The 14,033-nt window shown below is 39.5% G+C and overlaps 1 protein-coding gene across 2 annotated transcripts in view; it reads left to right on the forward strand.

Annotated features, from left to right (window-relative positions):
• Positions 1-4,849: 4,849 nt before the first annotated feature.
• ddo (D-aspartate oxidase) overlaps positions 4,850-14,033 on the forward strand; it is a 63,071-nt gene continuing 53,887 nt past the window's right edge. For both annotated transcript variants that reach the window (XM_039747930.1, XM_039747927.1), the window contains exon 1: positions 4,850-4,975. In XM_039747930.1, coding sequence (XP_039603864.1) covers positions 4,942-4,975 — 34 coding nt within the window. In that variant the 5' untranslated portion in view covers positions 4,850-4,941. The remainder of the gene's footprint in view (positions 4,976-14,033) is intronic.

A 14,033-nucleotide genomic window follows, 5' to 3' on the forward strand; every position in this document is an offset into this window, starting at 1 on the left:
TGATTTTAATCAACCCGTAACCATATAATTGTGCACTGAATGGCCAAACTATTCCAAATGCCATAGCCACTTTAGCATTGTTACTATCAGTGCACCACTCAGAGTATTTTTAACCCAGTGTATATGTGTGGAATCACAGCTCTATAGCAGGTAGCCTAATCGTAAAGCTCTACAGCAGATTGTTCAAGAGCGGGAGAAATATCGGGATACAGCTTCTAGCACAGACATGTGCACAATCTATTTGAACTTCTCCCCTTTGGCAAATGCTTCAGAGCCTTTCCTGTATGGACCTCGTGGTACAAGAACAATTTCATCCCAAGAGCTCTAAACGCACTCAACCAGTCCATCAAGTGCTCCTGGTAGAACTGTTTGTACTTATAAGTATAATTATCTCACTCTAAATTTGCATTACAGATGTAATATTGCACAACCTGAGCAACTTATGCTTTCATATTGGATATTTTTCACTGTTTTTTAACCTATTATTAATTTTGTTGTTGTTATTTTACCATTTTATAGGAAAATAAGTTTATGGAAGATTTGCATATTGAATCTTATTGTATCACACAATAACAGTAAAGGAATTCAATTCAACTGAGAGTGTGTATTTACAAATGATGATGGCTGGCTTCTAAGTCGATTAAATTTCCAGGCACTATCTTCTTGCATCTCTTGTTATCATTTTTAAGATAAAATGAAGTAAAGTATATATAATACATTATCCATCCATCTCAGGGCGCGCACACACACACACACACACACACACACAAACACACCAGGGACAATTTAGAATCGCCAATGCACCTAACCTGCATGTCTATGGACTGTGGGTGGAAACCGGAGCACCCGGAGGAAGCCCACGCAGACACAGAGAGACCATGCAAACTCCAAGCGAACCCGGGTCTCCTAACTGCGAGGCAGCAGCGCTACCTACTGCGCCACCGCGCTGCCCCTATATTACATTATACAGATACATTTTTTTTCAGGATTCTGAAAGTACGTGTTCAATGCGCTTGAGCTTCTGAAAGTTACGCTTGCTTCTGGAAATTACGAGCACAATGCTCAGGCGTGAACAAACTGTCAAAAATAAGTCATTGGACGCACAAGACATTCGCTATCGAGTAAGAAGAAACAGTCTATTTTTGCTACTACGCATTAACCACAAAGGTAGAATGCTGGAGTTATTTTTGATATTGATTATCTTACTTCATACTTAGCCCACTTACAGTGACTCCAAAGGGCAAAACGCAAACAACAAAATAAAACCGACACAAGGAAAATAATCAAAAAATGACAAGAAGCAATTAATAATAGAAAGTGAGAACATGAAATGAACAAATTAACGCGGTGCGTTTTAAACTTTAAATAACGTCTTAGCTGAGTGTCCAGATGTTTGTTATACGTGTATACGAAAGTGAGATGTTGCGGAAGGCTCCCAAACCTTCGGATTTCGGCACCCTTGGTCATAAATTTAGGGTAGGGGTGGAAGGCAAGGAATAATTATACCACCACCACAAGCCCCCCTGGAGGCTATGAATGTATACAAAACAGACGTAAAGATCGGGGGCTTTGCACAATATAAACATCTGAGGCAGGCTGCTTGTGAAGGCACTGTTTTTAAGTGAGTTTTTTTTTTTTATTAACACTCACGGTTTTGAGTCAGATTAACGACTGAGTGCGGAGAATGTTACGCCCTTATACAGTAATGGACCATGTTCAGGACTAAGTGGGTTTAAAAATGACTGACTGACATAAAGGAATAAGGAACAAAAATCATATTTCGTGACCCATTTAATTATTTATACTTGCATTTCATGTTGTTATTTATTTTTGCCACATTTCACAAAACTTTTATTATTATTTTTTTGCGCATTTATCCATGCATCAGTCCAATTTATAAACCCACTTTATCCTGAGCAGATGCAGAGTAACAGGGAAGCTGGAGACTGTCCCAGAAGCATAAATATCTTTTCTTTTGTCTGTGCCAATTAAATATCACATAAATCTCATTCATCAGATTACAGTGTGCCAACTTTACCAGTCATGTATGACCCATGTAACCATGTTCGGACAAGAAAAACTCAACTGAAACGGCATCCATCGTGTCACAAAGTTATTAACATTTGAGTGGTTCAATGCCATTTAACCCTTTACAAAAGCAGATGAGCATCATAGTAAAACATATTCATTGGATATGGCATGTTTGCCAGCCAATGTGAACCATGAACTCACTTTGGGCCAGGCAAATCTGAACTGCAACATAAAAAAGGAATCTTGTCACAAAGCCTTGAAAATAAGTGTGAAAAAATACTGCATAACCCTCTATAGCGCCTGCTAAACATCAAAGTTAATCCTAATCATTGAAAACGTGAATGTGACAAATTTGCCAGTCAATTTGATACAGGTAGTCACATTGGTCTGTGCAAAGCTCAAATTCAACTTAACAAAAGCCATCTGTATTTTCTCAAAACTAATGTAGCCCAATGCCATCTAACCCTCTGTAGTGCCCATTAAACATCTAATTCCATTCACTAGATATGGGAATGTGCCAACTTCATCCATCCAGCCATTTTCTAACCCGCTGAATCCAAATACAGGGTCACGGGGGTCTGCTGGAGCCAATCCCAGCCAACACAGGGCACAAGGCAGGAACCAATCCTGGGCAGGGTGCCAACCCACCGAAGGACACACACAAACACACCCACACACCAAGCACACACTAGGGCCAATTTAGAATCGCCAATCCACCTAACCTGCATGTCTTTGGATTGTGGGAGGAAACCCACGCAGACACGGGGAGAACATGCAAACTCCACGCAGGGAGGAGCCGGGAAGCGAACCCGGGTCTCCTTTACCTGTCAATTTGACCCATGTACCCAACTCAGACAAAGGCATGACAATGACAACAGACTTGTCATCTGTCTTGTAACAAAGCCGTGAAAATGAGGTCTGCCCAATATCACCAAACGCTTTACTGTAAACATCAGAGTACATCTAAGTCATTAGATATGACAGTGTGCCAAGTTTGTCATTGAGCTGGGCAAAACTGAACTGCCATTTACCAAAGGCACCTGTCTTGCCGCAAAACTTTAAAAATCCAATCCATAGTCCAATATGAATCAACTCCTTTGTATCCGATCAGGTATAAAATGTGGAAAACTGATTTCTTTTTTTCAAATTAAAGGGTCCATTTTAGTGACGCACGTTAGTATCTTTTTATGCTGCAGAATATTTTCTGTTAACGTTGAACAAGTAACTGCTTTGCAGAAGTTGTGTAAATAACAAAGTGGCTGGAAGCGAATAACTTAAGGCTCATGTGAAACGGTCACGTTCTCACCAGTCACCATATCTCCGTGGGCTTTACGGCAGACCTCCTGGAGACTCGCAGGTGAAATAAATAGAGGGTTCGATGGTGCACCCCCGTGATGGAATAAACGTCACAGCCAGAGCTGATTGGCCATGGCTGTCCACTAAATGCTGCTAGACGGCAATTGAACCGACAACCAAAGCCTTAGCTCGTATATATGGAGTAGAATCACTGTCAAAAATAACTCTATCGTTCCACCCTTATGGCATATGCGTACCGTAACTAAAATCGTTTATTTCTTCTTCATTTTTGACAGTTTGTTCACGCCTCAGAATTGTACTCTTAATTTTCAAGAGCAAGCGTACTTTTCAGAAGCGCAAGCGCAATTGACCGTGTGAAATGTAAATTTGACTTAAATTCCTACGAGTTATTTTTCATCGAAAAATACGGAATTCTCTTAAATTTCACGACCTTGTCCTGAAGAGTTTCGCTGTTTTCTACGGTGGCCCATCACCGTTCACTTTAAACATCTACAAGTGCAGTTATACAAAAGACTGTTTCATCGCGAAAAAGGTTCGTACTGCAAGAAAGCACGCACATCCCATTTGCGCTATGTTCAGCATGCAATCTTAATAGTACAGTATCTATGTTGAAAGGACGGATAAAAACACCGATTTAGCGTGCAAGGTAAATAATTATAAGCGAGGTGGCTAACATAATAAGCATTTGCGTGGACCTTTGCCTGCCAATAGCCCAGTTTTTGGCGGGTATGGATCGCGTGCCAAATTCTTTTGAAATCAAATTAAAATCGAATATGAACTAAACATTTGAGTCTCATTCGACTGTAGCAGGTGCCATGTATGCAAATGCAGATAATACAGATGATCGTGGTGCCTATAATATGTAGTTATAAGGGAGCGTTTGAGGTATTGTATTTTCCTTACATACTGGTGCACGGAAGACAATGGCCCCCTACGACGACTTTTGATAGTACAAAGGTAACATGATGCTCTCTGTGTGTGTGGCTGTGCTATACAAATTGGATTAATTTAGGTTTGGCACTGCACCTTGCTATCAGGCCTGCTGTTTTGGGGCAAGCGAAGTTGTAAACGTTGCAATAATGAGTAGCGGAGCTGTATATTTTCATCTTGCTTAGCAGAGATACTTCGGTTTTTGTCTATATTGTTTTGTTGTATTACTTCACGTGGAAAGTAGGTCACTTTATTTTTCACACTTGGGATTACCACGGGGCTGCTGAAATTGTTATCTTGCACTGTTTGCGCACTTCATGACGCACAGACCAATCAGATGCCTTTACGCACAGACTTTTTAGCGTGCCTAGCCTTTGTCCGTTGTGCCCCCAGAATCCATACATCATGGTCAATGTCTGGTAAAACAGTAAAAAAGACTAGACTGCCACGAAGCTACCTGTGTTCTGACAGTTCATGTAAGTTGCCGGTCGGCCGGCATTGATGACGTGCCAAGCTGCGCGCGCAGACGTGACGGTTATAATTACAAATAAGGGGGGGTTACAACAATTCTCTTATTTAGACCCAGAAACAAAATTTGAGTTGCTGAAGTAGGCTTTTCTCCGATTGAAGCTTCTGCCTACTCAGTCAAAGGTCCTGCCTTTAATGATCTCAATGAGGTACCCAGCTGCAGCAGAAGGTATGTACAGTAAGAAAGCCCAAGATGCAAGTTATATGACCGGTTTTTTTTTTAAATGAGGTTTAGTAATTTGCGAATTAATTTTAAAACGATTTGGGATTCCATAGTGTCATAAAGGTTAGTTACACATGTGTAAGAAGATATAATGTAGACGCAGCTAGGTCGTGTACAGCAGCGTTCCCCCTACATCCCGAAACCCAGGGTCTCATAAATTTGTAAGCATTTAGAGCGTATAGATACAGGTACCGATGTACTGTACCTTTGCAAATTAATACGTTATAGAAATAATTGACTGTATTATAGTAATAATTGAAGACTTCATACTAATGATTAAAAACTAATTTAACTTATATTTTCAAGTTCATCCTTCAGCCTCATTGTCATTTTGCATTCTATAGGGTGATCCAGATCTAATTATGCAATTTTTATTACGCTATAACTTATTATGTTTATTACATAGAAAATCACCTGCAAAATCCGGACCATCGAGAAGTGTGCGAACTGACGACATGAAAAATCATCTTCACGCCGAACTGGAATCGTCACCGCATAAATCAAAGTCGATCTGGATCTGCATAATTAGATCTGGACCACCCTGTACGTACGTGTCGGGCAGGAAGGCAGGTGGATGTCTTCAGTTGTTCGGATGTCAAATCGAGTTTTTAACTAGCTCGTTTTTAAGCATCGAATGTATTTGGTTGCTGCTCGGTTCTGTAAGTCGTTCGTTATGTCTGGTTATCATAACGCTTATTTTTAGTCTGTTTAACAGATTTAACTCAGATGTTGTTCCCAGTGGCACGTACTGTGTAACATGAAACTTGAAGGCGAGCGCACGATTCGGGCGAGGCATGTCCTTCACGTCGGCACGTAACCGCCCGAAATTAGGCCTTACCGAACAAAACAGAAAACAAAATTATGTAAATGTGTCGCTAGCGCACCAGAAATCAGGGCTCATTTATCAGGGAATTGTTATATTCTTACCATCTTCGTGTATGCTTAATCCGGGATTTCAATATATATCAAAGTAACGAGCATATTAGGTGAAATACCGACCAGGTATAATAGAGACCTGGTGATGGACTGATGACTCCTCAGTTATTACGGTTCAGAAATTAAATTTAATACGCAGGGATTTTGCATCTGTTAAATAATATCTTTCAAAATCCACTTTATCCAGTTTAGGGCCACTTTGGGGTAGAGCAGAGGCAATAACACTGCAGGCACAAGGCAAGAATCAGCACTGGACAGAGCGCTAGTCATAATATTGGCCATCCACACACAGACCTATCTCGAATCACCAGTTACCTTAACCGGTATGTCTTTGGAAAGTGTGGGAGAAATCCCCCCCCAGATACGGGGGGCGATACAAACTCCGTACTGACAGCCCGAGATGCTGGAATCCTGAGGCAGCAGCATTACTAATTGTGCTGACACTGTATACTGCATTGCTAGTTGAAAACCTTACCTAACAAGTTTATGAGAAATAAACAATTTGGAGGGCTCAAATTGTGTTTTATTTCAGGAACATATGTACAGTATATGTATGTATTTGCACTGCAAATTATACAACATGCTATTTGTAGGAAATACAGTACGTGTGTTTTGGGTTTGTGGTAGCTTTAAAGCATTATACTCGTTTTTCGGTGATTTAAAAATACTATATGTGCAAGTATTTGTAACAGTAGGGAATTGTTTTGGTTAAATGATTGAAATTTTAAGAAGTTTAGAGAAATTTACTTTATCAGTAAATCTTCTTTAAAATGTCAATTTAAGGCAACATGGGGATACAGTGGTTCACTCTGCTGCCACAGTACTGGGTTCAAGGTGCCAGTCTGGGCTTTATCTGTGTAAATGCTGCAGGCTTTCCTCCTGCATTACAAAGGAGTGCACATTAGTTTAATTGGTGAATTTTTGATGCCAAAATGGGCACCGGCTTCCCATAACCTTGAATGGGATATGTGGGTTAGAAACTACATGGTTGTTCTGTAAACAAAACAGGAAGAAGTTGGATGTGGCAGAAATGAGAATATTGATATGGATGTGTGGAGTTACAAAGAAGGACAAAATAGGAAGTGAGGTACAACAAAAGCAGAAGAGACATCTATGAATGTACAGGAAAGCAGATTGAAGTGGTATGGACATGTAATGAAGGGAAAGTACGAGTGATGGTAATGGAAGTACAGGGGAGGTGAATGGTAGAGTAAAGGAAGACATGAAGGAAAAGGGATGACTGGGGAGGAGGTGCAGGACTGAGGTGTGTGGAGAAGGTCAAAGAAACACATTGAGCCCACACAGAAGTGGAAAAAGATGACGATCAAAAAAAGAAGACGACCGGAGATGCCCACATATTTGATTTGTCTGTTTGGCAGATTGTCTCCCTTTGCAGTTTTTTTGTATCCTATTTTTATTTAACTTGACACATTTTATCCTTTATAGATTTGGCTGCCCTATTTTCGATTTGATTATTATAATTCATATTTTATTATGCAGTGCTGATGCACATTTTCTATGTTATATAACTTGACACATTTAAGTAATTGCTTTAAGCCAGTTCTAAAATAGATGAATGGGCTAAAATAAATTACTTCCACTAGCTGACATGGAGTCCAGTGGTGACCCTATCTTTATCTTAGGACTTTCTATGTAGACCTGAGTATCTCAAACCTTTGTTTGTTGCAAGTCACACTTTTCCAGCCTGTTGTAGAGATACAGCCATATTCTGCAATCTGTGGTTATCGTCAGGATGGACCTGAGATGACTGTGTCTAAGGTTAATATACTTCTTCCCTTTTCTTATCTCTAGAGACCAGGAGGTTTAGTAGAATAAGTTCAAGCCTAGTAGAGGAGCAGGTTCAAACATTTATTCACTCAGTACAGTATAGTGTAACACTTTCTAGCCTAAGCAGTGAGAAAAATGAGGTTTCGAGTTTGCTTAGCTGAAAGTAAGATTTTTAATAAATAATATGGTGACGTAATTTATTATTTATATGGATGGGCTTTGTTCTACATTGTAAATGTGAAGAAGCCCCTAGTAGTGCATAATCATTTTAAACCATGTAGCCACAAATTTCCTTGTAAAAACGTAACCTTTTATGTTTGTTTAATCAAGTGGTATTTAAAACTCAAACTCTTGTTTCAATAGCATTTTGGTTGTTGTTATTGACCCTTGTCAAAACTGGCATAGCTGTTTGTTTGGTATTTGTTTCGGGTGCATTACAAAGATTAAAGCTGATCACTCTCTAAAATATTTACCTAAATGTGAGGGATCTTACCTGGTTACATTCTAAAAACATAGGAACATTTGTAGTTCACCTCTACATATTAACTGTGGTTTCAGAATTGTCTAACAACCTGAATGCAGCCGACATTAAAACCACAGAAATAAAGACACATTTAACCTAAAAATTATCAAACTTTATTTATTTTAATTTACGAAACTGTTGTGATTGGTGTAGTGTTTTCCTTCGGTTTTGGTAGACGTGAGCCTAGTTGTTACCCAGTTCATTTATGACTTAATTTTCTGTATTTTGAAGGTATAGCCCAGTAGCATAGTGGTTACCACCCTACCTCATGAATGCAGTGCCCTAAGTTTGAATCCCACGTTGGATTGAAGTCCACATGGAGTTTGCATTGTGCTTCCCATGTCAGCAGGGGACACTTTCCTCCAGGTACTCCAGTTTTCATCTCATATCCTCAGAGACGTGCAGGCTAGGTTAACTGACAGTTTCAAAGCAGGCACAGTGTGCGTAAGTGGCTTCAATTTTACACTCACAAAACAACCTCTGTACCTTTTTATATGATTTGCAGGAGTTCTGTCATAGGCACACACGTCTGCCCAATGTTGCTCATGATCTGTTAGGCATGATGTGGAGTGTCATGTTGGGAGATGCCTACAAGGCAGCAGAGCTCACTGCACCCTTTTCAATTGCTGTATCAAGGAAAAAAAATTGCAATGTTCAAGTTCAGTAGGCTTTAAGGCACCACATCATTTTTGACCCTCTGGTCAGCAGCTGTATTTTATTGGTATCTGCTGTGTATTTTTGTCATAACTGGGTCGAAAAGCCCTTCTGAAGCTGATTCTCTGTTTTGCATATTATAGGACAAGTGAAATTTGGGAACATGCCAGCCACTTACATTTTTACAACAGATGCCTGAAGCATCCAGTCTTAAAGGAGAAGTTTGGTATTTTGTAGTCAAAGTTGTTTCCTTACAATCACAGAAGGAGGAACATCTTGGTATACACTACTGTATACTGTACAATGTGCACTTCGGTGATATTTAATTTCTGATATTAATTGTAGTTTTAGTTTTTATTATATTTTGTTCTGGCTTTTTTACATAATATTAGTACAATTTTATTTTATTTTTTTTTTCTGTTGCAAGGCTACAAATCAGTGGTAGTACTGCTGCCTCGCAGTTAGGAGACCCGGGTTTGCTTCCCAAGACCTCCCTGCATGGAGTTTGCATGTTCTCCCCGTGTCTGCGTGGGTTTCCTCCGGGCGCTCCGGTTTCCTCCCACAGTCCAAAGACATGCCGGTTGGGTGGATTGGTGATTCTAAATTGTCCCTAGTGTGTGCTTGGTGTGTGTGCTTGGTGTGTGGGTGTGTTTGTGTGTGTCCTGTGGTGGGTTGGCACCCTGCCCGGGATTGGTTCCTGCCTTGTGTCCTGTGTTGGCTGGGATTGGCTCCAGCAGACCCCCGTGACCCTGTATTTGGATTCAGCGGGTTAGAAAATGGATGGATGGATGAAGTTGGCACATTCCCATATCTAGTGAATGGAATTAGATGTTTAATGGGCACGACAGAGGGTTAGATGGCATGGAGCTACATTAGTTTTGAGAAAATACAGATGCCTTTTGTTAAGTTGAATTTGAGCGGGTTAGAAAATGGATGGATGGATGGAAGACTACAAATGCTGGCCTACACATATTTCAATGCAAGTTATGTTTCTGTCAACAAAATACACTCACAGTTCAAAATGTCTTTAAAAACAGCTTGACTATCAGTGATCAAACAGATTAAGTGACCTAATGAGTGTCCTCAGCAAGATCAAATGTTTAAACCCACAAACCAGTCTATGCAATCACGTTGCTGTTAAGCTTTAAACAAGCACGCATTTCCAGAGATTTTTTTCATGTCACAACGACATCCATTGCGCAGATAACCACACAGTGAAAATATTCGTTGGACGAGCGCCTGGAATGCAGGTGTACAGACGAGATCCTCGGTCACTGGTGCCAGCTGACTGTATGTTGACAATTTCTGCTGCCAGTACTGAAGCAGTGATGTGCGGTGAGGTTCATGGCTGCTGATGCACTGACTCCTTCAGGGTCAGAGTTACAAATATATGAACCCCAAAGAGTATCTTATTCACTATTCAACTGGCAGCGTGCACATTGACTACTGGTTATGTTTCATATCTCATCAGCATTTCTTTACAAACACACATACGTAAGGTACATATTTGGCTAAGAAAGAACGTTACATTTATAGCGGAGAGAGCGCATTTGTTCCGCACCCTCCATGTGTTCTAAATTTGCCATTGCAATTTCACAATTTGAACTCATTCAATTCAAATGAAAGCATAGAGAGGTGTACAAAAACGGATTTCAATTTTGGCCTTAATTGAAATATTTAGTTGATTTTAAAAGCTTTTAATTCTGATGAATTAATAGTAAGTTTAATACAGACTGTTCAACAAAAGAATAACAAGAAAAACAAAAGAATATTTTATTTAAGGTCAAAATTTAGTTTTTAAATATTGGGGTTTTTTTTTCTTAGTCTGATCCCATTTTTTTATAAAATTGAAAACTGTTTATGGTCTTATCTTTATTTGTAAGTGAAGTACATGCGCCTGTCCACCTCCACGAAAATATCTTGTCACTTTCTTCTAAAAGTCCTCCTTATTTTCCATTAGTTTTAAAAGTCTTAATCTTCCATTTTGGCAGTCAGTCAAAATAAAAATAAATGGACCCCTGCAGTGCACTTGACCTTCTGATATCGCTAACTTATTGGCGCCTACAGCCTCTGCGTCGAACAGCAGAAACAAGCACCTGTCCGATCAGCAACACTAAATATGGCACACACATTCATTAAAGATATTAGCCAGACTCTTTAAAGTCATGGTGTATAATAAATGCGTGTCTAAACATTATATTGGCGACATACAGAGAGACAGCAACAGGCACGTGCCAATTGCATGCATCAACTCGTTGTGTGAGAGAGAGCGCAGTCCAAGGTGAGGTAAGGCTTGTTGGTGCCACATCTCGCGTTTCTCCCCTGTATTTGAGCAGGAAATACTCAAATTAAGCAATTATGACTATACAAATGATCAAAATTATTAGAATCATACAGAAAACAAATTTATAGTACAGACCAGTGGATAAGTTTATTTTATGTTATCATTATTAATCTTTTTATTTTTCATGATGACAGTTGAGACCCCTTATCCCTGTATGAAGTGCAGTCCTGGTACTAGAGAAGTGCTGGACTAAGCACTAATCCAGCTGGCTCTGCGCTGAAACTCCAAGACTTTTTTCTTCTTTTCGCACGCTACATTTGCTTTTATTATCATCCAGAGGCTATGTACAATAACAACACAGAATATAATAGGTGAAAAGTAGGCACTGTTAAGGAAAATATAACCATACAATTTAGACACACCTTTGTCTGTGGTTACAAGCCATGGTAGAACATAACCCTGAAACAAACAGAATTCCAGAAGCAAACTAGCTTGATATGCAGCTTAAAGCTTCTGAATATGAGGGAAAGGGGTCAAACTTCCACCCGTGATGCCTGTTTAAAGCAAACAAGTGAGAAAGTAATGTATCCTTACTACAAGAAAAAAGTACCAAGAATCTGTGATAAAATGCATTATTTCCTGTTTACTTTTGTTGTTATAAGTATGCCTCAGAAATGTGGTAAACACGTTGTCTTAAATCTGAACCTTTGCTGCTTCAAAGTGGATATATTCACCATTTATAATGGTGAGTTCTTGCTGTGTTGATGAAGTTACTTGCAGCTGGGTTGCTTATTCTGCTTCCAGACACATCAGTAGGTTGGTGGTGAACAGAGTGGTATATTGTTAAACTTCATAAAAGAAAAGCGTGTGAGTGTTTAAAACTTCATCTTCTTCTTTCGGCTGCACCCATTAGGGGTTGCCACAGCGGATCATCTTCTGTTCTGTTACTCCCATCACCTGCATGTCCTCTCTCACCACATCCATAAACCTTCTCTTACGCCTTCCTCTTTTCCTCTTACCTAGCTGCTCTATCCTTAACATCCTTCTCCCAATATACTCAGCATCTCTCCTCTGCACATGTCCAAACCAATGCAATCTCGCCTCTCTGACTTTGTCTCCCAACCGTCCAACTTGAGCTGACCCTCTAATGTACTCATTTCTAATCCTATCCATCCTCGTCACACCCCGTGAAAATCTTAGCATCTTTAACTCTGCCACCTCCAGCTCTGTCTCCTGCTTTCTGGTCAGTGCCACCGTCTCCAACCCATATAACATAGCTGGTCTCACTACCATCCTGTAGACCTTCCCTTTCACTCTTACTGATACCCGTCTGTGACAAATTACTCCTGACACTCTTCTCCACCCATTCCACCCTGCCTGCACTCTCTTCCACAATCCCCATTACTCTGTACTGTTGATACGTCCATTTCAGAGAATGTAGAATCCCTCAGCAAAAAAAATGATCAAAATTTCTAAGATGGTCGGTTACTTCTTGGCATTGACTTTAAGGCAAGTATGCGCCACACATTTAAACTCAGAACTGTTTTGCTCTGTGTTCTGTTAATAGGTCATATCTAGCTGAATAAACTTTACCTTGTCCAACATACAAATTCCTTTTTACTTTTGTCTGATTTTTACACATTGAAAAGAAAGAGCTAAAAGCAAACAGAAGCAGTCAGATTTGATTCCTTTATTAGCCACTTTGTACCTACCCAGCACGGAGAGAGCAAGCAAGCAAGAAAGAGTGCATACCCAGAATGAGTGGGCAAACCAGAAAAAAGAGAATGGAATACTTAAAAGGAGAAAGGAAGCTGCATGTCTTAAACCCCTAGCTCCCTATGTTTAAGCTTGAGCCACCTACCGTACATAAGTATAAAACTTGGAATAAATTGTGGAGCCTCTGTGTCATGCAAGCAGATATTCTAGAAGCACACATAACCTTTCAGTGTTTAAAAGAATTTGCCAAAAATAAGATGGACCTTAAATCAGCCTATTTGTAATTGTTGTAATTTGACATTTGCATGTTCAGATTTACATAAAATGTGTACTAAATTTATTGGATTCTAAATACGTAAACAGCATTTTTATAGTTCATGCTTTATCACTACAAGAATGTCAGTAAAACAGCCTATTATAATATACAGTCATATGAAAAAGTTTGGGAACCCCTCTCAGCCTGCATAATAATTTACTGAATAACGGATCTTATTTAATTTCATAGCTTGTTAATGTTTTAACTCTACTATGTAAGTTTAGTCTTAAATCATAGTATTTCCTTTCCTTTCCAATGATACGTGTATCATGCAAGCAATTTGAAACCTAAAACAGAGGAGTAATTTTCAGTTCACTTCACTTTCTCTTCTGTTTCCTTCTGAATACTTAATTAAACCAAACAGTGAATGATGAACACACTCGGATGGAAATGGAGACAAGGTAGATATAGAAGTACTCGTTCCTTTGTCATTTGCATCTTATTGCTAATAAGGATCAATTAAAACAATGAATACAGCTGTTTAAGACTAAAATAAACAGTTAAGGGTTCAAAATCTTAACAAGCCAGACAATTAAAATGAAGCTGAAAAATGTCACTTGAGCAATAAGTGCTTCATCAGCAATGAATGATTTCTAATGAAGCAACTGGGCTGCAACAAAAACCTGAAGCCACTGCAGCCCTCCAGGACCGACATTGCTGTCCTCATTTTAAAGGTCTGAGTCTTAAACAGCAAATACATTAATTGAAGTTAATTAGTATCAAAACTAGTAACTAATTAGGAAAATAGAATGAAAACCTGTAGCCAGTGTGGCTCTCCAGGATCAGA

This window comes from Polypterus senegalus, chromosome 3, assembly GCF_016835505.1.
Source record: "Polypterus senegalus isolate Bchr_013 chromosome 3, ASM1683550v1, whole genome shotgun sequence".
NCBI lineage: Eukaryota > Metazoa > Chordata > Cladistia > Polypteriformes > Polypteridae > Polypterus > Polypterus senegalus.